This window comes from Melospiza georgiana, chromosome 2 (assembly GCF_028018845.1).
Source record: "Melospiza georgiana isolate bMelGeo1 chromosome 2, bMelGeo1.pri, whole genome shotgun sequence".
Taxonomy (NCBI): domain Eukaryota; kingdom Metazoa; phylum Chordata; class Aves; order Passeriformes; family Passerellidae; genus Melospiza; species Melospiza georgiana.
This window is the reverse complement of record NC_080431.1, coordinates 61,181,287-61,207,906: the sequence shown is the minus strand read 5'-3', so window position 1 is coordinate 61,207,906 and position 26,620 is coordinate 61,181,287. Positions and strand designations below refer to the sequence as shown.

The window sequence follows — 26,620 nt, the reverse complement described above, 5'->3', positions numbered from 1 at the left end:
ACTATTTTCTCATGTCCAATTGGGCAATTCCTGGAGCTTTGAAGATTTACCAGATGATCCCTCCTACTGTGACTCTTCATGGAGGAACATGTTTGCCAGACTCTGTGTCCATGAATATCCTAAGAAACCATATTGCCCTCACATTTCTGGAAAGGAATGAGATGAAGAAGGAGTTGAATGCCACCAAAGAAGACTGATTATTTTGTGTTTTGGAAAACATTTGCAAAAATCTGTTTGGAGTTGACTATAAACAGGGTCACTCTAAAACAATGTTTCTATTAAAGGAATATAGTTTCTGACCACCAGAGCAGAATAAAAGTAGCTCCAGGACCACATTGAGAGATGTGAGAACCTTCTAGGCCATGGCATGCTCCCCTTTCCTGCCAGTCCAAGGTGGTCCCCTTTGCAGAGAGAGCTTTCCTTGGGCTCTGGGAGAGCAAGAACCCTTTGGGGAAGAAAACTGCAGAAGCTGAACTTGATACACACCGTAGTGGGTCAGGGCAGAGTCATCTGGTCAGGGTCAGGGTCATCCCTCACCCACCCATCTGCTCCTCCTTTGTTGTGGGCAGTAGGAGCTCCTGTGAGGGAGAGCACAGGGTTTTTGTCACTTGCTGTGGAACCCCCAGCCCCAGAGATGATGGGATGTTAGTGGGAGGTACCTGCACACATCCTGAATCCCAGCTGAAGAGCCTGGTGTTCCCAGGTGTGTCTAATCCAGTTGGGAACCTGCTGGTACTACTCAGCTTTGCAGCCTCCCTGGACACCATTTCCAGATATTTGCTACCAGCCATGCACTGATCTCTGCTTTAAATTGAACTTCTCAAGTTTCCTTGAGCACTCTCTGGGATTAAGGGACTGACTGAACAGCAGTTCCAAGTTTGCCTTACCAATCACATTTGTGGTTTGGTGAACTTTGTACATAACCCCTCAGCCCTCTCCCCTCTAAACCAAGGAGCCTCTTTAGTGTCTCCACATAAATTGGCTGCTTCACACCAGAGTCATTTTCATTGTCTTTTTCTGTCTTCTGACTTTACCACATCCTTCTTGTGATGCAGAGACCTGAGCTGCACCCAATAGCCAATGCACAAGAGAAATGTTTTCAATCTCTCTTCTTCCTAAAAAGAAAAATGAAAAAGGATAAAAATTGAGATAAATGGAAACTACATTATGCACTGTGTAGAGGGTTGTTTTATGTCTTGAACACCATAGTAATCTCACTAGTAGTAGTCCCAGTCTCACTAGTCCTGTGGGTAGCTTTGGCTCAAACAAGGTTCACAGAGAAAGAGATTTTGTCCATGTGACACCTACTGGATGCTCCGGTGGCTGCAGCACACATAGGCTGCCTCCTGCCTCCTGAGTCAGGCTGCTTAAAAATATGAGCCCTGGTAACAACCCCTGAGCTCAGGCTGCACATCTCTAAAGGACAGAAACATGGGCGAGCCTCACACACATCCCAGGTAGGATGTGCAAGTGATAGACTAAGATTTTTTATCAATTTAAGTAACAATTTTGATGTGTCCTCTTTATTTTAATACTTGCTGTCTTTACTTGGAAGTCTGAAGCCTATGAACTGTGAAGATTACAGTTAATTCAAACTATGGCTGTTTGAGGAGCAGAAAGGAAAAAATAAAGCGTTTAAGGCTCATTTTATTCTGATTACCTGCAGTGAGCACTAGAGGCATGTTATGCTGATTCAGATATGTTGCAAGAAACTTTTGCTCCTTGAAGAACTTGCGACCAAAATGAGTAAGGGATGAAAAGGGGGAACAGGACCAGTGAGTGAAGGGTGATGCTACACGTGGGACCAGAGAGGTGTAAAGCCTGGCTCTTTAATTGCAAGATTTATAGTCTTAAAAGAAAGATTTTTTTCCCACAGTGAAAGTATCCTCAAACACTCCTACCTTTGTCCTCCCTGCCCCCCCTAAACTCCTTGTCAAGAGAGATTGTCCCACACCTCCATAGAAATTTGCTCTCAGAAGTCACCTGGTGAGTGCACCACAGTTACTCTTGCTTTGTAGAAAGACGCAGCAAAACTACTTGATCTGAAATCATAGCTCAGACTGAAAACTCTTCATGCAGAAGTGCAGTGCTGGCAGGCCAGACTCCCAGCTCAGTCCCAGGCCCAGGCCCAGGCCCAGGCCCAGGCCCAGCACAGGGGTGTGGCAGGGAGGTTGGTCTTGACCATGGCAGCCCACAGAAATGTCAGGGTCACCTCTGGAACCATGTTGTGTTTCCTGGGGAATCCAGCATGGCACAAAGCACCCAGGGTCACAGGGACAGCCACCAGTACCTCTGTGCTTGCTGGGGGCTTGTACCAGTGTTTGCACTTCAGGCTTTTTGTCCTTACAGACCTCTGGAGCTTTCTCTTTCTCCTTGTTCTCCCCTCTCTGTTCACCTCTCCTCTGCAGGTGTATGGCTGACTTTCACCAGCAGCATCAGCTGTGCACAAGCACAGCCATCCTCTGCAGGGCACCAGCACACCTGGGAGCAGCTCACATTTCCAGCACAACTACAGAGCAACACCACTTGCATGCCAACATAGACACCCGAAATGGTTGGGTTTGTCTCCGCTGCTATCATGGGAGTTCCTGCAGCTCCCACTCTGCCGTGTGCATCCTTCCAGGTGACCGCTGGGATGACACCGAAGTGATACCACGGGAGCACAAAGCCTTGGTATTTTACCTTGTCACCTAAACATTCACAGTGGGAAGGACATTCCCTGCAAAATGCTCTGCCTGAGCCCCATCGGGTGGGAGCCTGTGGCCTTCTGCACTGAAGAGCTGAGGAGAGTTGTGTTATCCTGCATGGCCTCCTCATCTGACAGCCTTGTTTGCCGAGCTGAGAGCCAGTACCAAACCCTAATGATGTGCTACCAACACCCATGGCAAAGACAAGACCATTTAGAGCAGAGAGACAAGCTGAGTTAGCATAAAAGAAGAGGCATCAATCACCATTCCCCCAAGACAATGGCGATAATTTAATGGCTGTTTTTTAAGAAGAACTGACACTATACAAAGATTGAGGAGAAAGGTCTGGTAGGCTTCACCTGCAGCTGAGAGCTATTTGTTCCCATTGTGCCAACCCAGAGCGAGGTTTGAAATGACAATTTCTGCAGCTGGCATCATATGCATCAAGTTATGCATGCAGCTAAGGGTTTACTTTAAATCACTAGGTTTCCTGGCTCAGACTGCTATTAGTCAAGCTTGAGTGGCTTTACTAATGAATTAACTTTCTGTTGAATTTTAACTGTAACTGCAGAGCTGTTTAGCGTGATTTTTCTCCCATTAAAATAATTTAGTTTTTTTGAGATTATTTCCCTTTATCAATTCTATAACACTTTTTCTATTGGCTCACAAAAATCAAATTCAGACTTGGGACAAGAAGTTGCAAACCTACTGCATTTAGCTGAGTTGTTGCCACATACTAGAGACCTATTCTTGACACTATTTTGTTTTCAGAGGGATGAATCCTTGCAGACATCCTTACATAGGGTGTGAGGTGACTCTACAGAATAAAACCAAAGATATTCAGAGAGCTGGAGTCATCAAAGCAGATTCACTCTGAAAGGTTACAAAAATAAGGCTGGAGGGTATTTCAAGGAGTCTTCTAGTACAAGCCATCACCATAAGACGCGACCACCCTTACCTGTCAGATGGAGTATTCCACAAGCTGCTGGACAGCACACACCTCTCCAGGACAGCTCCAGTCCCTCACTGCTCACACTGCTAGCAAGTGTTCCAAGTGTCTCATGGGAACCCCTACACTGCGCCTGAGTTGGTTACTTCTTGTCCTGTATGGGCAGCAAGAGCATTCTGCTCATTTGCTGCAGGTCCTGATGTATTTGAAAAATATTTTCCGATAATCCCAGACTTACAATAGAGCAACTCCAGTTCTTTCCTTGTCTATCACCTTTCTGGTCTTGCTGCCATTATTACTGTCCTTGCTGGGCTCTCTATTTTGCCTGCACAAGGCGTGCAGGCCCCAGGCTGAGCCCTGGTGCAGCAGGAATCTCTGCTGAGCAGGAAGGGAATGTTAGTCAGAGTCCAGCTCAGTCTGCAGCTCTCCTTGCTAGATATTTGAACAAACATTCCCTGTTTTGCCAGAGACCTTCTTAGGATTCCAGCAGAAACAACAAATTTGCTTTTGCAATCTTTAAGGAAAATGTGGAAAGGATACTGAAATGTCTTGAAACATCCTTAGAAACCAGCAGGGTTCAGAGTCTTGCAGTGAGAGACAACTAGACTCATCGATCCCAGAACTGTGTTTAGTTTATCTGATAGCTTTTAGTTTTATTTTAGCTTAATTGAAATTAATCTTTCCATTTTCTCCAGCAGCCATGGCTTCTGTTCTGGTAACCGTTTTTAGTGATAGCTGCTGAAACATGTGCCATGGTGATAGCAAGGCTCTTTAACCATAATGAATGATTTCTAAAAGAGTTGCAGTTTTTCACAGATGGTTTTTGATTTTTTTTTCCTTTTTCATGTTTTAGCTCCATTTCTACTGTGCTCATCCAAACTCCTTCAACATGAGCTTCATGAGCAAAATGGGGCAGAGAACAAGCTCAGTCAACACCTGCCCTGTAGGCATCCTTCAGGGCTCATGAGTGTGGCTCCCGATGCCCAGCCTGCTGCTGCCCTCACGTGTGGTGCAGTGAGCTCAGTCCATGTGCACCCACAGCAATCCCAGACAGTGGGTGATGGTTTCCTGCAACACTGAAACCTGGAACAGGCAGCTCCGTGATGAGCATGTCACACACGCTGCAGATGGCACAGCTCTGGGTCAGCAGTGACATAGCTACAATTTAAAAGCTCTGCCTTTACCTCAGACTTTTTTTTCTCCTGCCTTGCCGGTATGAAAAGAAGGCAATTTTGGTTTACATCTGGATTTTGGGCACCAGCCAAAATGTAGCTTGTGCACCAACTCCTGCCCCACTCAGTTCTAGCACTGACTCCCTACTCACTTGCGAAGTTGGATTTCTGCACTGAGAAGGCTCCTGAGGAGGCAGAAGCAGCAATATCTGTGAGTCAGTTTGTCCAAGTGATGTTGAATGTCTGACCTGATCTTCCTAAGTCTTTCAATTTGCTGAGCCCGCTGCTACTTCCAGGGGGGCATCCTGTGGTGAAGCCACTGCCACCCTCACTGGGGAGAAGAAGCTTCTCATGTTCAAGCTTCAAGGTTTAATGTGCATCATCTGAACACTTCAGGCCTCTACATTTTCTCCTATTACCTCCCATCTCCTAAGTGGATAGGAGGATGTGTGCAAGTAAAAGTGTTAACTTGCTTGTCAACACTACTCCTATGCAGTGTGCTCAGTCCCTGAGGCACTTCCAAAAGTCAGAGTCCTTCCCTTCTACAGTGGAGGGCAAGATGTGGTGTTGGAAGCCACATGGAAAGTAGTGATCTCTTCAGAGATAATTTAAGGACTTGCAGTGCCTGAAACTCTTTCAGTGTGGACAGTAGCTGTGCATGCTGCCTTATGGTTCTTAGGTATGATTTCAGGGTGTTCCATCTTGGTTATTTGGCCCTCAGAATCACATAAGTCTTATCTCCCTTATAAATATTTGTCCTATAAATTGCCCTAGGTTATTAGAGGGACTACTACCAGGTCAAGAAAAGGAGCTAATGACCTCTTATCATTCTTCCATGGTTTCTTAGCTACTGAAATGTTAACAGGGACATTAGGAGCAGTTTGGGACTGTTAATTGTGCTGGAAATAGAAATTATCCCAATCTGCTTTGCATAGAGGACTGAGGACAAGTTCTTTGGTTAAGCTTTATAAAAACAAAGCTCAAGTGTGACTGTCTTAACCACGGGAAGGAGCAATCCTCGAGACAACTTGTGGCTGAGTCACTGATTCCTTGGAAGACAAAGGCCAGGTGTCTGTCTCACTGTAGCAGGAAGCAGGTGGTTTGTTTGGGTCACCTTGGTGGTGTACCCCAGGACTTGCACTGGGAAGAGCTGTTTACTCATATTCAGTAACTATCCAGACAAGAGGGGCTGGCACGCTGCAGACTGGGGCTACCAAACTATCCACAAAGACAGAAGCTTCACCTGGACTGGAGTAATGTTGGTAGAAATGGGAGATTGGTCAGTTCCCCCCTTCCAGAGAAGTATGGAGGTGAAGGGCAGAACCTTCACTGGTACAGTGGGAGAAGATAAAGAATCCCCAGCCTATTCTTCCAGCTTCATGCACTCCTGGGGTGTCATGACCATTTCACTCTGAAGGTTTGCCCTTAGGATTACAGTTGTGCTTTAAATCTTCCAATTAAGTGGATATGCCATCAGCTCCGTGAGGTTGCTGCACTTGCTCTGAAATGTTGTAATCTCTAAAAATTCAGTGAAAAACTAGGTGGAATCTGAAGTGTCCTTATTTTTGTCAGAGCTTTACCTAAGCTTTCAAGGCAAAATAGGTGAAACCATGAGCAGATGGTATAGAATCAAGCAACACTTGTGCAAATATCTAAGCTTTGGCCAAAGGAATAGCCAATACTCTTCATTTGAGCAAACACATGGAAATACTCGGCTTGCACAAATGCGTAGCAAATTATTTTAGCTTTTTCTAAGGAAGTTTATCAGATTTGGCAATCAATCATCAGAACTGACCAAGAATACAGTGTCTTTGCAATAAATGTTCATGCTTGTCGTCATTAACATCATTTAGATTTTAGACTTTTTCTAATTAAGAAAGGTTCCCACCAGCAACAGCAAAAATCCCCACCACCTCTTTCATTATCTCAGCTTTTCTTCCCTTTAATTACTATTGAGCTCCTGGCTGATTAAATTAGGTTTTTTAGGTCTTTTCTGAAATCTTAGGGAAATTATCTAAAAATCATGAAATCAATTCCCTTACGCTGTTTTAATCTTTTATGTTTTGGGCTCCAAGAGGGACGGGCGGACAAGCGCAGCCCCTCGGAAAAGTGTGCAGCACTAGACTGCTTGCCAGCCTTCTATTGCCTTTGTGGACCATCTGGGTCAATTTCCTTCCAACTAAATGAAATGCAAATAAAAATTCCAGCAGTTTTTCAGCTGCAGGCTGCCCAGCTGATTAGCATGACAGAGGCCGGGAGATGAGGCCTGACCCTGTGCACTTCCCCTCATCTCATTAAGTTGTAACTCTACCGTGGCTGCATTCATGGTGTTTATTGACGCTGAAAGGCGTCTTTATCCAAAACTAGCTAAATTCACATTCAGAGTTTTTCCATGAAGGCTTGCCTGCTACAGCATCCACATGAAAGTGAACCTATTGTAGCTTGGTGATGTGTCCTGCTGATTCCTTAACAATCTGAGCTTTCTCCAAAAATGCTAGATTCACAAGTTTAAGTTCCAATAAAAAAAAAACCCAAAAAATGAGCCCCAAACATTCTAACAATTCTGTAGTTAAAAAGGTAGAGAGTATAGACAAGTCTCATTCTGGTGGTGGCAGTGTGTATAATGCATTCACACACGAGGAGACAAACCAGCCAAAGTACAGTAGAGAGCAAGTGCCTGTATCATGTAGGATGGCAGACAATGGGGTATTATACATATCCTCACATCCATCAGCAAGGGGAAGAATGTAAGATTCATGAAGGCAACATCTTCAGCAATTTATAGTGCTCTGATAGTCACAGCTGGACAATGGAGAGAAATACACCTTCCATCTGTCCAGTATTTCATGTCTTGCCACGACCCTACACTAAAGAAAGTGGAACCAAAGTCTGGTGGAAATGAGCATAGTGGTGGCAGTGATCCTTTCACCTTTCCCTTTAGTGCCATGACTAGCATCCCTGCTGAAGGACAGCAGCCACAGAGCCCACACACTGCTGCTAAGCTCCAGGGTGGACAGCTCTGGTGGGCAGTGCATCTTCTCTGCTGTGAAGTTTGAGGGCCAGGCTGTAACTAAGGTGGATAGACTGTTTCTAGGAGGCAGGGAAAGGAGTAGAAGCTACTACAGGATTTTGGAAAGGACTAGCCAAATGTTCATGCTCTCCCTACAGTTTGAGTCTACAGGGAATGCACAGTAAAACTAAAAACTCTCCTACAGGGCTCCCAGAGGAGGAACAGCAGCCAGGGAGGGTCCAGCCCTGACACCTCTAGAGTGAGGTTTTAATCATTTCTGCTTGTGGTAACTGAATTAGGAAAAGTGAACAGAATTTTCACAAGACAACTGCCAAGTCCCTCATGAGATATTTTACGATTGCTGTGGAAAGGAGAGGATATAGGGGTTTTTATGTTATTGTAACCAGCTTTTTTGGCTTCCTCTGTGCCAAGGCAGACACAGGTGAGCAAATGCAGGAGAGTCAGTTAGAGATCAACACTCTGCATGAAGTCAGAAGAAGAGGTCACAGATCTGTGAGTGTCTCATCGAATGATTAATACCTGTGCAGGGCTAAAAGGTGAAGTCAGTGAATAAAGCATCACTGCTGTGAGTAAAAAAAAAAAAAAAAAAAAGGGAAAATCCTACATCATCTCTACTCCAAAGCCACATGGAGCAGAGAATATTGAAAGGTGGTCTCTGATTATCCTATGAAGAAGAAATTCAACAGCAGTTTACCTATGGCTCCTCCTTAGACTTTCCATCTCACCAACTGATGAATTCACTTTGCTTTACACAATCAGACGTGTACAAAAGCTGTCTTGATCTGAGAAGCAATAGACAATGCTTCACAATGGGCAGGAAAATTAGTTTTTTAAAGTTCAGAGTACACTGATATCTTCCCACTGAACGCCAAACTGTTATGAACACCAAAATAACATTTTGGATCTTTTCTCACAATTCTACTGAAGTCAGAAATGTTCTATTATTTTCCACAGAGTTTTGATTCTATTCTTTGATAGTCTGGCTTAATTAACTGTTGCCACTATTCCACCACTCCATGTGAGGTGGTGGACACCAACCCAACAAACACCTCAATGCTTGGCTTTCCTGTGGGTCCAGGTAAATGTTTGCAGGATAGATGAAAAACACTGAAATGTATTCTCCCTCAGATGTGTTGTACAAGCAGGCTCTTTGCTCAGGGGCATGTAAACAAGGATTTTACTATACAGGCTTCTACTTGAAAGCCAAGAAGAGGAACATGTGGCAGATCACAGGGAGAATGATGTGTTTCAGCCACTCACGTCTCAGCTTTGCAACATCCTGGAACCATCTCCTTTCTGCATATCAGTTCAGCCTCATCTGTGACAGAACACAGCAAAGGCTTGCCTGAATTCAGGAGTTTAAACACATTTAGTCATGAACACCCTTGTTTGCTTTAAATGCACATCCCATTTCAACAAAATTAAGAAGGAATTATTATCATTAAATCGAAATCAAAACCTTAAGCTGTAGTGAGTGTGTCACCAGTGCACAAGGCCTTGGTAGAAGTAGATTAGTTCAAACATTTTGGTGTTTTATTAGGAAAGTTTCATAAAAAAGGTTTTGCCTTGGTAATTCAGTACCTTTTCATCTAACTTTAATAAAGAGAAAGCATTGTAATAAAAAGTTAGGTAATGATAAAACATGTGTGCTACAGTAACATCAAAATGAATAGAAGTGTCAAACCATTATGTTTTGACCTTATCAAAATGGAATATTTTACAATATCCATTATTCCATACTAAGGAATAATAAAAACAGGATAGCACACTGGAAGACCTAAATGAAAACTTTTCTTGCTTGTTATCTTCCTTGGACACATTTTGGTTTTGATAAAGATGTCTATATGACAGAAAATTGTCTTCAGGAGTTTCCATCCAGATTCAATAACCAACAGAATATTGGAGTTGGGGGCTGTTTCACTTGAAAACGTGAAAGTCGTGATAGTTGTGCCTTTTTGTTTTGTGTGTCATTTATTTGTTTATGTAACAAAATCCAAATATAATTTTTTAATTTTTTTAGACCAGAGCAGGGAAGAGAAAGTAAAGAGTAAAGACAGGAAAGTGGAGAAAAAAAGTAAGCTTAATTCAGAGGCTGAATGATAGTTGGAGATTTCTGCAACTGAAAAACAGAGTAGCTACCAACACACACCTTGTGTCCAAGGTAACAGAAAGGAGGGACCACATGAAAAGAAGCAGGTAGGGAAAAGACTTGGGGACACAGAGTTGGGAAAATAGTTTCATGTAGGGAGTCTGCAGTGTGGCAGAAAGTCCTCACCTGGGTTACTGTTTGCCAGATCGGCCCAGCAAGTGAGACAGCAGCAAAAAAACAGTGAGCTCTATCATTTACCATGTTTGGTAGATATGGTGCCATATATCTCTTGATTTCCATTTTTTCTCAGTCCTGATTGTACAGTTCTGGGTTATATGAAGTTTTCAGCTTGAGCTAAGAAGCAGATATAACATCATATTGCATGTTGTCCAAGTTGCAGAGGGGAGTTTGAAAAGGTGGCTGCTGTTGGGTAGAAAACACCAGAAACAAGCTGAGGTTTACTATTAAAACCACATTATTCTCTGAGATATGGAGCTGTCCACATTGCTTATCTTTGGGATGAGATGCAGAAGTGATGTCCATCCTTATTCTGAACCTGAACAGGATCCTGAACCTGCAAAGACACTGTCTGGTCAGGAAAACTGAACTAACTCCCCAGAACACAAAGAAAGGAGTTTGTAGGTACAAACTTCACTGCAGCAGCATGGATCAAAAGGCATCATACAACAAAAGACCATAATGCCTCTCCAAACACGAGTTTAAAAGAAAGGAAAACCTCAAAGCCAAGTCCCCTTTGAGGGTTCTGGGGGAAAACGTCCAGCCTGATGTGGGGCAGTGCAGAGTTGAGCAGAGGAGCAGGTCCAGAGGCCTGCAGCAGGATGGGAGCAGAGCAGGGTGCAGGCAGTGGCCCACAGCTGTAGCTCGGAGGTCCCATTGCCTTGCAAAGCTGCCACTGTAAATGCCCCATTGACACTTCTTACATCTTGGTCTGAATCATGTGGGATGAGAGTCCCCTCGTGCTCGGGGACTGGTTTTGTTTCCTGCTGTGTTTTGAGGTCCCCATCAATACAAACATGTTTGTTTGCATCAGACCAAACATGCCTTGCCTGGGATTGAATCCAAGTTTCTTATTCCTCTGCATTCAGCTTTGGCAGCCACAGGGCAACATTTGCACTGAATTGCAATTTAGCAGTTCATGGGTCTGAAGTGCTTCTTTCTGCCTTGCTTTGCACAGAGAATGCTCTGCAGGATGTGCATGAGAGCCCAGGGTATCAGGCCAAGCTCAGAGCTTGTGGCATCTTTAGCCATCTCTGTACACCTAGGCACAATGAAGGAGCAGAAATACCATTCTGTGCTGTGATGTTAATAGCCTCCTGCCCCCATCTGACTCCTTCTGACCATCCTCATCCCATTATCTCCTTAGTACCACAGTTTCTACTTCAGCCATTTTCCTCCCATTTTTTCTCATTTTGTGCCTCTTGTCAGCCATTCTGACGGGCCAGTGATGATGTTTCTGTGACAGGTTTCTTCACAGTCCCATTCCCTGACCCAGACTCTTGAGGTGCCTGGGCTATCTCCTGTGCCAGGCCACAGTTCTCACATCTCCACCACATGTCCAGTCCTGCCCAGGCAGAACTGCTGGCTCAGTGCACTCCTCCCAGCCATCCCCTCCTGCTGACCCTAGCCCAGTCCATTCTCCAGCTGCTTCTCCTCCCCAAATGCATCAGAGTCCACAGACATGGCTGGGTCATGTGTGCTCTCCACAGCAGGTGTTCACCTGTGGAGAATCAGGCACGTGCAGGGCAGTTCCAGCCTTGGGGTAATGGAACTGCAGGGTGGTGTCAGTCCCTGCTCAGGGGCAGGGTGTGGCTCTGGCAGGTGGCTGACAGAGTTTTGGGATGGGGTCTCAGGGAAATGAGGCTGGCTGGAGCTCTTGTAGAGCTGCAGGTCACAGAGAGGGTCCCCTACGACTGTAGGTGCATCAGCTGGCCATTCTCTTCTCTCCCAGGACTGAGGGCATCTATCTTCACTGAGGAAAGTCCACTCAAAGGACTGATGAAATCATGAACTCACTCAGTTAACCTCTGAAATTTCACCACCAAGTTTTGGCATCTGTCTCTTTCCAAAATCTGGGAGCAAGGCCCCAAATGTCCCACCATACCTATGTATCTGAGAGCAAGGCTCAAAATACCTCAGAGGTTTTGTCTCCTGTGCTGCTCAGCAATGTTGACCTACAGCCCCTCTAAGGATGGCAATCCACAGAGAAAATGAGCTGTCTTTTCCTGCAGAATGGCTGCTCCGGCTCTCCCAGCAGAAGCACCATCAAAGGTGCTCTTGTTTGCATTCGGTTGCCAGCCAGACCTTCCCAGCTTGTCACAGACAGCTGATATTTCCTCTCCAGTCTCCATGAGTTTTGTCCATCAAAGCAGCAGCCAGTGTTGTTTTATGATGTGTTGTAAAACTGCCCTGCTACCCTGAGTGTGCTCAGCGTGGCTGCCTCATTTATCACTGCTCAGCCTTCACACTGGGCCATCATCCATCACTGCCTCCTCAGAGCTGAGACTCAGAACCTGGGTGCAGTGCTGCCATAGCTTGCAGTCGTGTGAACACTCATCAGCAGGTCCCTTTGTCCTCAGGCTTTTTGTTTTTTTTTCCAGGAAATGTGACTTCTTCTTATATTTAACTCCCAACCAAGACTCCAGAATAAAAAACCCAACTTCAAAATTCAATTGACTGTGCCTAATGGAGGGGATTTTAATGTGTAGCCTTTGACCCTTACCTATTATTGAAGGAAATAAAGCCTTTTTTTTGTCCCATATTAGAAGTTAATGGCAAAATAAAAATTTGGAGGTTTTAATTTTTTGATTCCAATAGTGACCTCCATGTCCATTGTGAAACCATGAATAGTCACTGCTTGAGAAAGGCATTTCTGTGAGCAATCTAGAAAGTGGACAAAGGGACCTTTGAGACATATGCAGAAAAGAAGTTCAAAAATATGTTTGTGTCTAGTTTTCATCTTCTGCCATAGAAAGACAAATATCCTTTTATTAATTGCATTAATAATTTGTATTGCACTAACATCCTTATCTGCCACAAGTTTATTCTATTCTAATGATACTAACAAAAAAGTCTGTAAAATATCAGCCAATGTAAAACCTGTAAATTCAGAGACTTGTCCTATTCCTAGAGCTACCAAAGATTAAAAATACCACTTTTTTCATCATCAGGTCTATGTAGTAATGTGGCTGTATTGTACTGCATAAGGTGAAAATGAGGCTGTGCTGGTTTCTGGGCTCTAACACCTTTGTTCTTTAGGGCTTTCCTGCTTCTGGGGACACAGTTCTCTAATGCATGAGGAGTTAACAAACATGACTCAGGCACCTTATTATTCTCTCTTTGGGGCTCAGCCTTCTGTGCTGGCAGAAATGCTGCATTGTGCAGGGCAATTGTCCTCCCAGAGAAGCCAAAGCATGTAGCAGTGAGCTAGGTGTACTCTGCTTCACACTCTTTTTTTGGACATGAATCTTCATAAAAGCGAGCTACCAGGAGATAAACACAACTGTGCAGGTGGATGGGGACAGGCCATACACTGATGGTGGCTTCCTCTGTTCCAGGGCTGAAATGAGCATTGTGCAAGTCTCATCCATGGCTCTCAGTGATGTCCTAGCAGAGAAAGATGGGTTTAGAGACCCAGATTCTTGTTATCTTTACAGCAAAGTGGTCAAAACGTAGACAGTTATTAGGAGTAGAATAAGTATTTAGTAATAAGTACTTAGGTTTTAGATGTAGTGTTTTTCCATTGCAGCTCAGCTTTCCATCCACTCAGTAATTTAGAAACAGCCACAGGCTCAGCATGGTGAATTTGGAAGGTGTGGCTATGGAGACAATGTGCTTGTCCCCAAGGATGGGTGACATTTGTCTGCTGGGGTGCAGCCCCCTCCCCAGCAGCATTGCAGCACAGCAGGGGCAGGAGTGTAGCCTGAAGTCTCTGCAACACCTTCTTCTATGTTAGTTTTCAGATAAGAGACTGTCTTCTGAACAGGATTTGGAGCCAGTGCATCCACTGTGCTTCTGCTTTGCTGCTTCTTGAGAACCCAGTAGCTGGTTCAGGTCCTCATGGCCACATTTAACAGGTTGTACCCACTTCATGTCCCTCCTGGGCAAAGCTTCCCTTTTTGTTCTTTTGCAGATGGCACCCTGCTCACATGCACTTAAACCATTCAGTCGACCAAGCCTGAGTATGATATGAGGAGATGGCCAGAGGGTTGTTCCAAGATAATTGAAATATTGCTCCCTATAAAAAGCTAATATAAACACAAAAATAATCAAGATGTATTGCCTGACATTAGCCTCTACCTTGGGTTTAATCACATGTAGGATGTGATTAAATGTATCTAGTCTTGAAGGCTTCCCAGAAGTCTGAGCACAGCTCAGCAACTTCTGCTGCTGCTGTTGGCACTTGTGGGATGTGGAGAGGATGGCTGGGCTGTGCTCCCTGGTGTCAGAATGGGAAATAGAGGTTTGTCAAGATGCACCATGAAGTGGAAGGAGGATCAGAGATTGCTGAGTGTTTTTACTCAGCTGGTGTGAAGAACAGCACAAAACAAGTTCCTAGAAAAGGGGACAACAACAAACCCCTGGAAAGTATTGCAAGGTGATAGGTATTCATTGGAACAATGGCAGTTCTCCCACTGACTTCAAAACACATCTGACCAGGAACCTGAAGATGTGATAATACTTAAGAAATAAAGTTTAGTTTGAGGCAAGGAAGCACAGATGTATTAGTTTTTCACTTGTAAGGGCCCACAGTCTCTCAGCATTGGTCCTGTTAGGATGCTGAGAGGTGGCTAAAGGTCAGGAGCCATGCACCATGCCCAGCTGCCCAGGAGAGGATGTGAAACAATACAGGGGAAGAGTGACAGAGCAGGTATGGATATGTTGATCCGAGAAACAAAAAGCAAATGGGATATGCATCATAAATGGCACCACTTTTAAAATATGTTAAATGAAAGGGCTGGGGTTTTTTTTTGGTTGTTGTCCTTTGTTAGTTTTTAGTTCTAGTGAAATATGAGCCTCTCTCTCCTGAGCTATTCTGTGAGAGTCTGCTGGGGACATTTTTCCACAACAAGGGGAAAATTTTTCTTGATTATTCCCTCCTTTTTATCATAACATTTTATACATTATCATTTAATTCTTGATTATTCCCTCACGTTTACCATAAAATTTTAAACAGTAAAAATAATATTTTTTGGAGCTGGAGGTAGCAGAGCTCTTCCCCTTGTGCACTTCCACATCTTGGCTGCCTTCCCCCCGTATCATGGGAGCTGCAGCAGAGATGACTTTCCCCATTTCTCACTTCCAAGCATAACTGAAGGGGCCACCAAAGGGACATGTACAAGGAATGTTGGACTTGTTCTGCTTTGCTCACATTGCCTGGGTTGAACAAGCCCATACAACTAGGTGAAGTATGAACCAAACATACAAGAAAGTGTTCTTTAACCCTCACACAGCATTTCCAAGCTCTGACAGAGATGTGACAGGACCTGTGATGATTCACACTGGAGTGACCAGGGGTCTACAGGATGAGCTGGTCTCAGAAGGGCATTACAGTGTTGTTTTGATCCCTGACAAATAACCTGAGCTAACAAACAGCTGAATCAAATTCTGCATGCTGGAAGGCTTCATGGAAGCCACAGTGGTGATTTTCAGACTTGGGATTGCTTCTATGTGTGTGTATTTGTGGTTTGGATAATAATTTTTTAAAGGTTTTACTAGCATCATTGTTATTTCTTTGGTTTTCAGAGAGTGGAAAACACTTGCCATGATTTTGACTCTATAGTAGCACCCTTCACTGAATGTTCAGCTTAATTCTGAGCAGGTTTTACATGGGAGTTTTTGTCATGCCTGCAAAGTATTTTTGGCATCTAACTTAGACTGCAAACACGTGTCTCAAAGGGGCATCTCAGCTACAGACAGGTCCTGAACAGACAGGCACAACCCACGTGCTCTTTTTGCCTATCCCATGACACCACTGCAGTAATTCCCTTTGAAGGTCTCCTCCCTCAAAAGGGAGATTTTTGCCATTGATCTAAATCATGTTGCTCTATGAAGAAGCAGAGAAGCCTTGCTGATGCATGCAGCAATACAGAAGCAGGAGCCTTCCTTCTCTGCCTCAGCTTCAGAAAGGAAGGTGTAGTTTTGAGACCACCAGTGATAAAAAAGAACTTTCCTTCTGAAGGGTGAAGGAGTTCCCCTGATGTGAGGTTGGTTGTACTGCTGGAAGGGATTTGATGCAATAAAAGACACAGAGTGTCCACAGGACAAGTGAGATGGAAAATCATGGCAGGCACACCTCAGTCTGTTTTTTATTGGTGTAGAACATCTGATCTGTCAAAAGAGAACAAGGGGAAGTTTGATTAAAATCTCTTGAGAAGAATGGACAATTTGTTCAATTGCTGAGCTTTTCCAGTTGGTGCTGAAGATTGGATCTAAATATTTGTTTACCTCTGAAAACAATTAGTCTCCTGACATCTACTGAAATTTCTGAGTTTATCTCCTTCTCTTCCTGATTGCCACATTCCTTTTCCCCCAGCCTGTTTTTTCTGGCAAGCTTAACCTACTGCTTTTTTTATGTGTCTGTGACCAAGACAGCAGAGTCTCCTCATCTGTTTGGGGTTTTGTTGGTTTGTTTTTGTTTGTTTGTTTGTTTGTTTTCCTAGCCCTGCATCTGGGCAATGTGGAAAATTTGGAGAACACTGTATCAACCCTTCTAGTTTTGTCTTTTGGAGGAGATAATTGGAAGACTTCAGACTCAAAACTTTTCTCTCGCACTTGTGGATGAAAAGCTATTAGAAGACTTGTTCCATTTACTGAGAGACTGATCTGGCTGAAGAGAAGAAAAGACAGACAACAAGGGAAGATGGTGATGGAAAAAATTAGACACTCTGAAGAAGAGAAGGAAAAGTAAGGACAGCATCCAAGAAAGGAGTGAAGTTGAAAAACTGGAGAGAAAAGTTAGAAGATACAGAGTAAAGGAGAATGCCTGCCTAAAATCTAATGGATCAATCTGGTCTCTGGGGACAGGAACACCAAACCCACACAGGGTTCTAATTAGTTTCCATACTCTGGGACAGAAGTAGAGTTAAAAGGCTCTGACCTCGTCTATACAAGCTGCAAGAGGTGTCAGAAAAACAATGATTCATTGTCAGATTCAGTGATTCAAAAGTGGGAGTAGAGGGGCTCCACACAGCTCACGCTGTGCTGCTCTGTGGCTTCTGGGGAGTTCAGTGCTCCAAAGAGTCACAGCCTGCATCCATGAGAGAAGGCAGCAGCTGGGGCAGAGCAGGACAGAGACACAGCACCCATAACCCTCCCCTTACATATGCTTTTGGGGCAGGCATTTTGGATCCTTAAAGCACCAGGTAAGCATTTCTGATGGGAAATTTGTATTTTTTTAACTCTGAGGGTTTCTGCAACAAGTCAAATGAATCCCTCTGTGCAGGTACATGTTTCTTCCCACTGAGTACAAAGAGAGCCAACAATGACCAGCTCTTATGTGGACTCCCTCTTCTTAAAACAGTGCATTCCCTGCATGTCTGTAAGAGGTGCAGTGGCAGGTAGCACACTGAGGAGAGTTTATGTGCCACAGCACAACTACATAAAGAACAAAATTTGGCTAAGATTCTTTTGTTTCTCATAGTGGAGAAAGAATATTTTCAATGGCTTGTGATCAGCATTTATCCAGCCATGAATTTATCCTTCCACGATTAAGTATTTCTCACAGACTTCCAGAGCTGAAGTTCAAGGGTCTGACGAGCCTGACGGATTCCAGAAGTCCGAGAAATCCAACTGGTATTTTGGAGTATGCTGCCTTCCTACTGAACTTCACTGGCATAAGGCCCATACTTTGGGATCATCTTTTACATATCAAAGCACCCAGCTTTGGGCTATTTTCCCAAAATATAGGACTGCTCTGCTTGGGATGATGTGGTGGATAGCACTGCCGGACCACAGCGGAAGGAACCACCTTAGCCCATGGTGGGAGGGACTAAAGATAAAAATTGGGCTCTTTCAAGAGAAACCTTGAGCCTGTTTGCTCATGCACATCCCCAGCAGTAGCTCAGCTGTGATTCTTCACACTGGGTACACAGGCACATAGGACAGGAGAGTCTTTGACACCACTCTCCAAATGTGGAAATGAAGATCTAACAGCAAAAGGGCCTGAAGTCAGATTTGTGGCATTCACATTTTGAGTAGCAAACTTCCCAAGTCTGTTACTAATCCAGGACAGCCTGTACAACTACAAATCCAAACTTTGTTAAGTGTTAGGTCACTATGCTTACCAAAACAAACAAGCAGAAGAAAGGAAACCACAGGCTTTACTTGATTTGAAATAAAAAAAAAAGGCAATGCCTTTTTTGTGATTCACATATGTTGTCATGTACTAGCTTAGATATCCCTGATGCTATTTTTGTTAACCACTGGTTATTTTGTGTCTCTAAAAAAACATTCTGCTGTAAACTAGAAGATTAGCATGCAAATATGAGGAGGTTAACAAATGGCTCTGATTCCAGGAAATTATTTCTCATACAATTGCCACAGTATGGTTGTAGGGCTATAAACATCCACCATACACACTTGGTATGTCTATATATAAATATATGTAAATATAAATATAAAGATATATAATTTATCAATTCATGTCCAGATACGCAGACACAAACAAAAGTAACCTAATATGTTCTGGATACTCTACTGTGTTCAAAAGGGGTGTTAAAGTCCTCCAAAATGTCATGAAAATAAGAAAATTACTTTGTCAGTGTAGAGTGTTAATTTTCTCGGTCTACTGCCAGGACTGGTAAGTTAAAGGAATTAACATACCTTGGTGAGGTCTGTTTTACACAAGTTGAACAAACATTTAGGATAATCATTTCATGTTCATGCATGATAAACACTTGAGGAACAGGTATTTGTCAGCATCAGAGAAGGAACCAGGCTACACAGTTCTGCAGCTTTCAGGCTCTGTCACCATGTCATTGGCACACAGAAAACCCTGGGGCAGGTAAGCAAACCTCCCTCTTTGCTCAACAGCCCTTGCCACTCAGCAGCTGCAACCTCCCAGCACCTGATCCAGAGCAGACACCCTGTCCCGTTTTCCATACTCCTCCTTTGGCAGCACGGGTGATGCATTTCTGCACATGGCTGTGCAGCAGCGTTGCAAAAGCATCCAGGAAATGCCTTCTGTGTCTTGGGGAACTCCACCTGGGAGCTTGTTCTTCAGTGGCTTTATTGGCTCTAGTATCTTCAGCTCTCTGATATCCCCTTTAAATGAGAGGGAAAACCTGCTTGTTTTCTGTTGGCTTCATGTAGAACTTCACTTGGAAATCAAAGGAAGATCTTTATCAGTGAATCTAACAGACATTTAGTTCTCTCTCTTCCATCACAGAATGCACTAACCACATGTCTCATTCAGCAATAACTACATCCACTGCAAGACCCTCCAAATCTGCCAGGAAGGGGACAAGAAGCCAGCACTGGAACCAGTGTTCCCACAACCACTGAAACCAGTGTACTCACAACCACTGAAGCAGTGTAGCACAACTTCAGGCACCCATGCTGCAGATCAGCATGGTTTGATGGTGCCATCCAGTTAATGTGATTAAAAAGAAGTACATGATCTACAGGGAACTGTTCAAATGCCTCATATAAACAACAGATGTGATACAGCTTCTTACCTACCATACAAGATGACAGAATCTGGCTGTTCTCAAAGAGCAGTCTGACAACCTCTAAAGCTTTCAGTTTGTAGAGGACTTGAAATACATAAAGGTGAGAAGTTTGGAGAAAGGAGAAGATGGCAATAAAAAGGGGCTGGGAAATAGGGTGAATTCTGAGGTTGAAGGATAGTATCTCTAACAATTCTGTATTTTAACAACATCTGCAGAACTAATACCCAGCTCCTCTTTTGCAATTCCTTGTCTTCATTACTCAAGCACTTCTCCATCCTTTGAGTACTTTTGTCCTACAAGGTCACCAGCAATTTAAACTGTGGTCTCAGTATACAAACAAAAGATTATTTAAAATTGTTTGGTTTTGCATATTCCCACTCCTCTTGTTACTTTGTTATTATTTATGTCCAGCTACGTCTTTGGAATGGCCTCCTCAGTAAAAGGCAAAATCAACAAATTGTCTTCTTAGGCGATGAGTACAAGATTTCCTAATAAACCAATCCTGTTAGAAACCAATGGGACTGAAGATCTAAATGGCAAATCTCTACCCTAGATATCTGCTGTGGAAAGAGAAAATAAAGATTACAGAAACAAGCAGCTTGGATTTGGTCATGCGGCACAGGTTTGACTGGCAAGATAAGCTATTATCTTGATAAACTGTTATGGAAAACAGATGAAACTGGATGAAACACATGGAAATGGGGCAAGGCTGGGTCATAGAAACATGGAATGACTTGGGGTTGAAGGGACCTTAAAGATCATCTATATTCCAAGCCCCCTCACCATGGGCAGGTTCTCAGGGTGGCGTCCAGCCTGGCCTTAAACACTTCCAGGGATGGGACATCCACAACTTCTCTGGACAACCTGTTCCAGTGTCTCACTACCCTCTGAATTTCTTCCTAACAAATAATCTAAACCTCTCCACTTCCATTTTAAACCCATTCCCCTTTGTGCTATCAATGTTTGTCCTTGTAAATAGTCTCTCCTTTTTTAAAGCCCCTTTTAAAACCATTGCTGATAGGCTACAAAAATTATACAATTATAAATTTGAGAGGAGTTGATTGAACAGACAACAGATAAAGAAGAACTCACACAACAAAGCCCCCTGTGGTTTAGCCTTTATTTTGGAAAAACTGAAATGAAACACAAACCCAGCTTATGTTTCTGGAATCCCTGATATTGTGGATCACTGGAGGCCAGAAGTAAACCAAACAAACCAAAAACTGTTACAGGTTACTCAAACTCAGAATCATTCAGTGATCAGGTTAATGGAAGAGATTCACAGGTATCTCACAGGCTTGCTCCTGGGTGTGTTTGTCCAGTGTATAAGCACATTCCTCGGACAATCCTTCCCATGGCGCGTGCCTTGCGGCTCAGTGTTGGCTTTGATTTACATTTTGGTAAATATTGGAAAATTGGAAAATAATTACATTGGAAAATAATTACTCTGGATAGGCTGGGGAATTTTACAGTCACTCACAAATCGTCAGCCTGCTCCGTTATCAAGGACGTGGTCTCCTTGGAAATAGCGATTCCTTCCCATTCCAGCAGGATTTCATCCTCCCATCCCCACAACTCCCAAACTAACGCACCTCTCCATGCCGTCCTTAGGGATTGATGGTGCGTGGCACCTCCTACCCTGGGAGAGAAGCGGCGAGCACCGCGGACAGTGAGGGCCTCACCACAAAAGGCGACGATGGCTGGTCCCTCAAAACGAAGGGGGAGCTCCTTCCAGCCGATGGGCACAGCCGCCCCCGGCAGCAGCGGCGGTGTGACACCCCGTGCCCTCGCCGGCAGCCGTGTCGCAGGTCACCCATGGCCGGGGGGCAGCACGGCTCAGGCAGTGCCAGCGCTGTTGCCCTCTCTCTCCTGCATCCCCCGCAGCGATCCCTGACGTTCCCCTCTCTAAGGGTCCCCCAGCTGATGCTCACCCTGGTGCTTCCCTGTCCCCGTCCCCTTCCCGGGGGTGTGACAGTGCGGGGGGAGCAGCTACCCCCGGCGGTTCTCTCCGTGCGGAGCCCAAGCGCCGGCACCTCCCGCTGCCGCCGGGGACCCCATCCCGGCAGGAGCCCATCCCTGCAGGACCCCATCCCGGCAGGAGCCCATCCCGGCAGGACCCGATCCCAGCAGGAGCCCATCCCTGCAGGAGCCCATCCCTGCAGGACCCCATCCCGGCAGGACCCCATCCCTGCAGGAGCCCATCCCGGCAGGACCCGATCCCGGCGGGACCCCATCCCGGCAGGACCCGATCCCAGCAGGAGCCCATCCCGGCAGGACCCCATCCCGGCAGGACCCCATCCCGGCAGGACCCCATCCCGGCAGGACCCCATCCCTGCAGGAGCCCATCCCTGCAGGACCCGATCCCAGCAGGAGCCCATCCCGGCGGGACCCCATCCTGGCAGGAGCCCATCCTGGCAGGATCCCATCCCGGCGGGACCTGATCCCAGCAGGACCCCATCCCGGCAGGACCCGATACCGGCAGGAGCCCATCCCTGCAGGACCCCATCCCGGCAGGACCCCATCCCGGCAGGAGCCCATCCCGGCAGGATCCCATCCCGGCGGGACCCCCCGGGCCCGGCCCCCGCCCCAGGAGCAGCGGCAGCTCCGGGAGGGGCTCCCCCCGCGCCCCCCGAGCCGCCTGCAGCGCCGACCCAGCCCGCGGAGCTCCTTCCCCCTCTCTCGGAGCCCTTTTCGTTCCGCGGCCATCGTTCCGAGATAGCAAACATAGGAGGAGAATTTCCTCTATTAAAAAAACAAAACAAAACCCCAAAAAAGAGGGGGGCGCAAAAAGACGGGGAAGGGAGCTAGTTTAAAGTGCTGGGATTAAAGGTCTGTGCTAGTTTCAAGCGCTCATAAAACGGCCTGAAGGATGCTATTTTGCTGCAGTCTAGGTTATTTCAGCCCACAGTTGCACAACAAACCATTTAAACATTTCAGCACAAAACAGATTCCATTGTTGAGCTGCACATTAAAAAGTGTTATTCGCTTTGAAGTTTTTGTCTAATGGCTCTAAACTGAAAGAAAATGTTTTCCTATTACTTAATTCAATCATAGCGAAGAGGCTTGGTAAAAAGCCCACGGATTTTGCCCAAAGTGTGACAGAGTTCTCTTTGTGTTTGCTTATCCTCTGCTGTCACACACTTTAATTCGCCTCTCTTTATCTGGCATTCAAAACTTTCTTCAATGACATTCAATAAGGTCCAGCGGCTGGAAAAAAAAACTGGTTATTTTTTTGGATATTCTTTCCCAGTAGCTTTGGGCTTGGTGTGCATTCAGAAGCTGTTAACCCTTTGCCTCCCTGCGGCTCGGAGCCCCGGGGTTCAGCCCCTGGGCAGCGGGAATCCCTCGGAATAAGGCTGAATCCACCACCCCCGGTGGCGAGCCACTTCTCAGCGGGGAAAAATGCCCCTTCCCGGGACCCGGCTCCAGCGGAAAATGTTTTAAAATACCTTTTCCTTAAAAATCAAAAAGAAAAATCCAAACCCTATTAACACTTTCAGGGAAAGGACACTTGGGAATCCTCTCTATATCATCGCGGGGTTGAGTTTTTATTAACATTCGTTTTTGTTCGCTGTGTAATTTCCGCCGTTCATTTGTGCACATCAGTACATTTTTTGGCTCGGGCATCAACAATCTCTCTGCAAAACTCCCGTGGATTACTGTAAGAATTGTGACCACAGGCAAAACAACATCTGCACAGCCCTGAGACACAGAGTGCACCACTTTCAAGGCTTTTTCTTCCTTTCCCCCTTTTTCCTCCTCCTTTTCAAAAAGTCCGTTTGGTTTCGAGGTGGGGAGGTTACTGTAAGGACCAACATCCCCACGTTTTGACAGGGGTCGGAGGGTGCGTTTGTCTTTTTATAGCCCGTATATTAAACGAGAAAATCGGGGTAGAATACGTATCCCCACAAATTATTTCTTTTTCCTATTTGTTGGCATTCCTTATTCCCCTACTGAACCAAGGAGCCCCGAGGAGCGCGGCTCGGGAGCGGCTGCAGGGGCAGCGCCGGTGCGCCGGAGCTCCGAGGGACGCGCGCTCCGTTTGGGCACCGCTGTGAGCTCAGCAGGTCCCCGTGCTGCCACATCCAGCCACCGCCGCGGTGTTTGAGTTAAATCTCATGGTTCGGGGAAAACAAGCCGTTCCCTGTGGCCCCGGGCATCCCCGGCGCGTTGTGCGCGGCGATGCGGGCTCGGGCTGGCGCGGTTTGCTGCTGGCCGGGCTCGGGGCCGCCGCACGTGGGTGCCACGGAGCGATGGCAGGTGTCACCGCTGGGACCGGGCACGGGGAACGGGGGTAAAGACACGCGGAATGTGCCGAGGGCGTCTTTGCCCTCCGCGGGTGCCGCCGGCACGGAGCGGGGTCAGCGTGTCGGGTTTTGTGTACCCGCAGCAGCGCGGCCGGGATGCGTGTGGCTCTCCGCACCCCTGAGCTGTGCCCGAGCGCCCTCGCAGAGGCCCGGCGGATGTCCTCGCCGGTGGAGCGCCGGCTGGCGCATCTCTGCGGCCGGGGGCTTCGCCCGACGGCGGCCACAGCGATGAGGGGCAGGTCCCGGACCCAGGCTGGGAACAAAGACGCGGGGCTGGGGAAGGCGGCGGGCGAGGCAGTGGGGACGAGACATCCCGGAGGCGAGGGGACAGAGAGAGGCCGTCGGCACCGGGGGGCAGACCTGGTGCCACAGGTGGGAAAGGCACCGGGGGGCTCGCAGGGAAGCTGCGCCGGCGGAGACCGCGGCTGCAGCCGGCAAAATAAACAAGTGGGAGCGGGCTGAAAGCTGGGCTGAAAGCGAAGGAGAGCGATAAAGAGAAAGAAAAGAATATTAAATCGCGAGAGAATGAGAAAATAACCCCGCCAAAGGGAGAGGAGGGGAGAGGCCGCCTGCTACGGCGTGGGTGGGGTCGACAAGAATAGAGTACATTATGCAGTTCATTTAGTTAACAAGGGAAATAATGAGGGAGCGTGCGGCGTGAATGCCAAGAGAAGAGCCACAGAAAGCCCATTGAGCGCCCGGCGCCGCCATCACATGGCGCGGGCGCTATTTAAAGCGGGCGGCGGGCGCCGTTCAGCACCACTCGGGCTGGCCAGCGGCGCCGGGCGGGCGCTGCGCGGGGCGCTGCGCGGGGCTGCGCGGGGCAATGCCGCGCTCCTTCCTGGTGGACTCGCTGGTGCTGCGGGAGGCGGGCGAGAAGAAGGGGGAGGGCAGTCCTCCGCCGCCGCTCTTCCCCTACGCCGTGCACCCCTCGCACCCGCTGCCCGGGCTGCCGGCCGGAGCCTGCCACGCTCGCAAGGCCGGGCTGCTCTGCGTCTGCCCGCTCTGTGTCACCGCCTCCCAGCTGCACCCGCCGCCGCCCGCCATCCCCCTCATCAAGGCTTCCTTCCCTCCCTTCGGCTCCCAGTACTGCCACTCGCCCCTGGCCCGCCAGCAGCACTCCGTCTCCGCCGTCAGCGTCGGGCACGCACCGGCGCTCTACCAGGGCGCCTACCCGCTGCCCGACCCGCGGCAGTTCCACTGCATCTCCGTGGGTAAGGCGGGCAGGGGCGGCCAGCGGGGGTGCATGCCTGCATGGCAGAGGTGGGCGCTGCGGGGAGGCGATGGGGACCCTGGGGGACCCTGCCGAGGGGGGTGCCGGCCCAGCGCACGGGGCTGGACGGGCGTGCCGGCGCCTCTCTCCGCCGGTGCCGCGCACGATGCGCTGGGGAATTCCCCCTGCTGCCCGCCGAGCCTCCGAGCCGGGCTGTGCGGACGGGGAGGGAGAGGCGGCCGCGGAACCCTTGAGGGCTCGGAGTCCAGCCTGTCAGCGCTTGCTGGGTCTCAGGAGCCCCGGGGACGAGGAAGGGCCGCGGCCCCGCAGGGTGGGCGGCAAGCAGGGCTCAGCGCGGACCGGCGAGTGCCCGGCGCGGCGGGGCGGGCGGCGGAGGGTCCGGCCGGTCTGACGGTGCGCTCCTCTCCATTCCCAGACAGCACGTCCAGCCAGCTGCCCAGCAGCAAGCGGATGCGCACCGCATTCACCAGCACGCAGCTCCTGGAGCTGGAGAGGGAGTTCGCCTCCAACATGTACCTCTCCCGACTGCGGCGAATCGAGATCGCCACCTACCTGAACCTCTCCGAGAAACAGGTGAAGATCTGGTTCCAGAACCGACGGGTCAAGCACAAGAAAGAAGGCAAAAGTAGCTCCCACCGGGGCGGGGGGGGCGGCCACAGCTGCAAATGCTCGTCCCTTTCCACCACTAAGTGCTCGGAGGACGACGAGGACTTGCGCATGTCTCCGTCCTCCTCGGGGAAGGACGACAGAGGTCTCGCAGTCACCCCCTAACCACCCGCACACCCACCCCGGCTCCGCAGGAACTGTGGCGAAAGCAGGGGAAGGAGTCCTGCCTGCCCCGGTGCTGACACGCAGCCGAAGGATTTTATACTGTTTTGTATAATTTGTGTAATTTACGAAGGACTTTCTCGCCTTTCTAGACCCCCGGCCCACGGGGACGGGTGTCCCGGCACCCTGGTGTAAATAAACTCCTCCCTAGGACCCCAGGCGTCCCCCCATAGTGCTCTCTCACTTGTCTCCCCGCAGGCGCAGCCCCGGGCCCGGGAAGCTCCTCGCAGACCTCCCCGCGCACCGAGACGGGCGCGGAGTGCGCGGATGCTGCGCGGCACGGCCGCTGCGCCCGCCTGGAGGGATGCTGTCCCGGGCTCCCTCCGGTAACTCGGCGGTGCCCAAAAGCGGGCGAACGGACGGGGAGGGTTGAAGGCTGTTTGGGTTACTATGTTTCTCCCCCCCTTTTTTTTTTTTTTTTTTTTTTTTTTTTTTTTGGTTTCCTTTACAAAACGGTTTTGTTTTGACTTCGTCGCTGCCGGGCGCACAACTGTGCTTGTACCGTTCCGTCCCACTCCCTCCCCGCGGGAGATATTTATTTATTTATTTATGTCCAGAGAAACGATGATGGCGATGAAAATAATGATTGTGATAACAATAAAAGCTCGTTGGTGGTTTATTTCCTTCTCTCCGC

At 47.5% G+C, this 26,620-nt stretch overlaps 1 protein-coding gene across 1 annotated transcript; it reads left to right on the top strand.

Annotated features, from left to right (window-relative positions):
- Positions 1-24,750: 24,750 nt before the first annotated feature.
- GSX1 (GS homeobox 1) lies at positions 24,751-25,929 on the top strand. The gene is made up of 2 exons (XM_058018683.1): positions 24,751-25,138; positions 25,574-25,929. The coding sequence occupies exons 1-2, from the start codon at positions 24,751-24,753 to the stop codon at positions 25,927-25,929; spliced, it is 744 nt and encodes a 247-aa protein (XP_057874666.1).
- Positions 25,930-26,620: the final 691 nt, after the last annotated feature.

Excerpts from the sequence above, each read along its gene's own strand:
- GSX1 (XM_058018683.1), top strand. The coding sequence starts at position 24,751 with ATGCCGCGCTCCTTCCTGGTGGACTCGCTGGTGCTGCGGGAGGCGGGC. Across the intron at positions 25,139-25,573 it reads GTTCCACTGCATCTCCGTGG|ACAGCACGTCCAGCCAGCTG; the intron begins GTAAGGCGGGCA and ends CTCCATTCCCAG.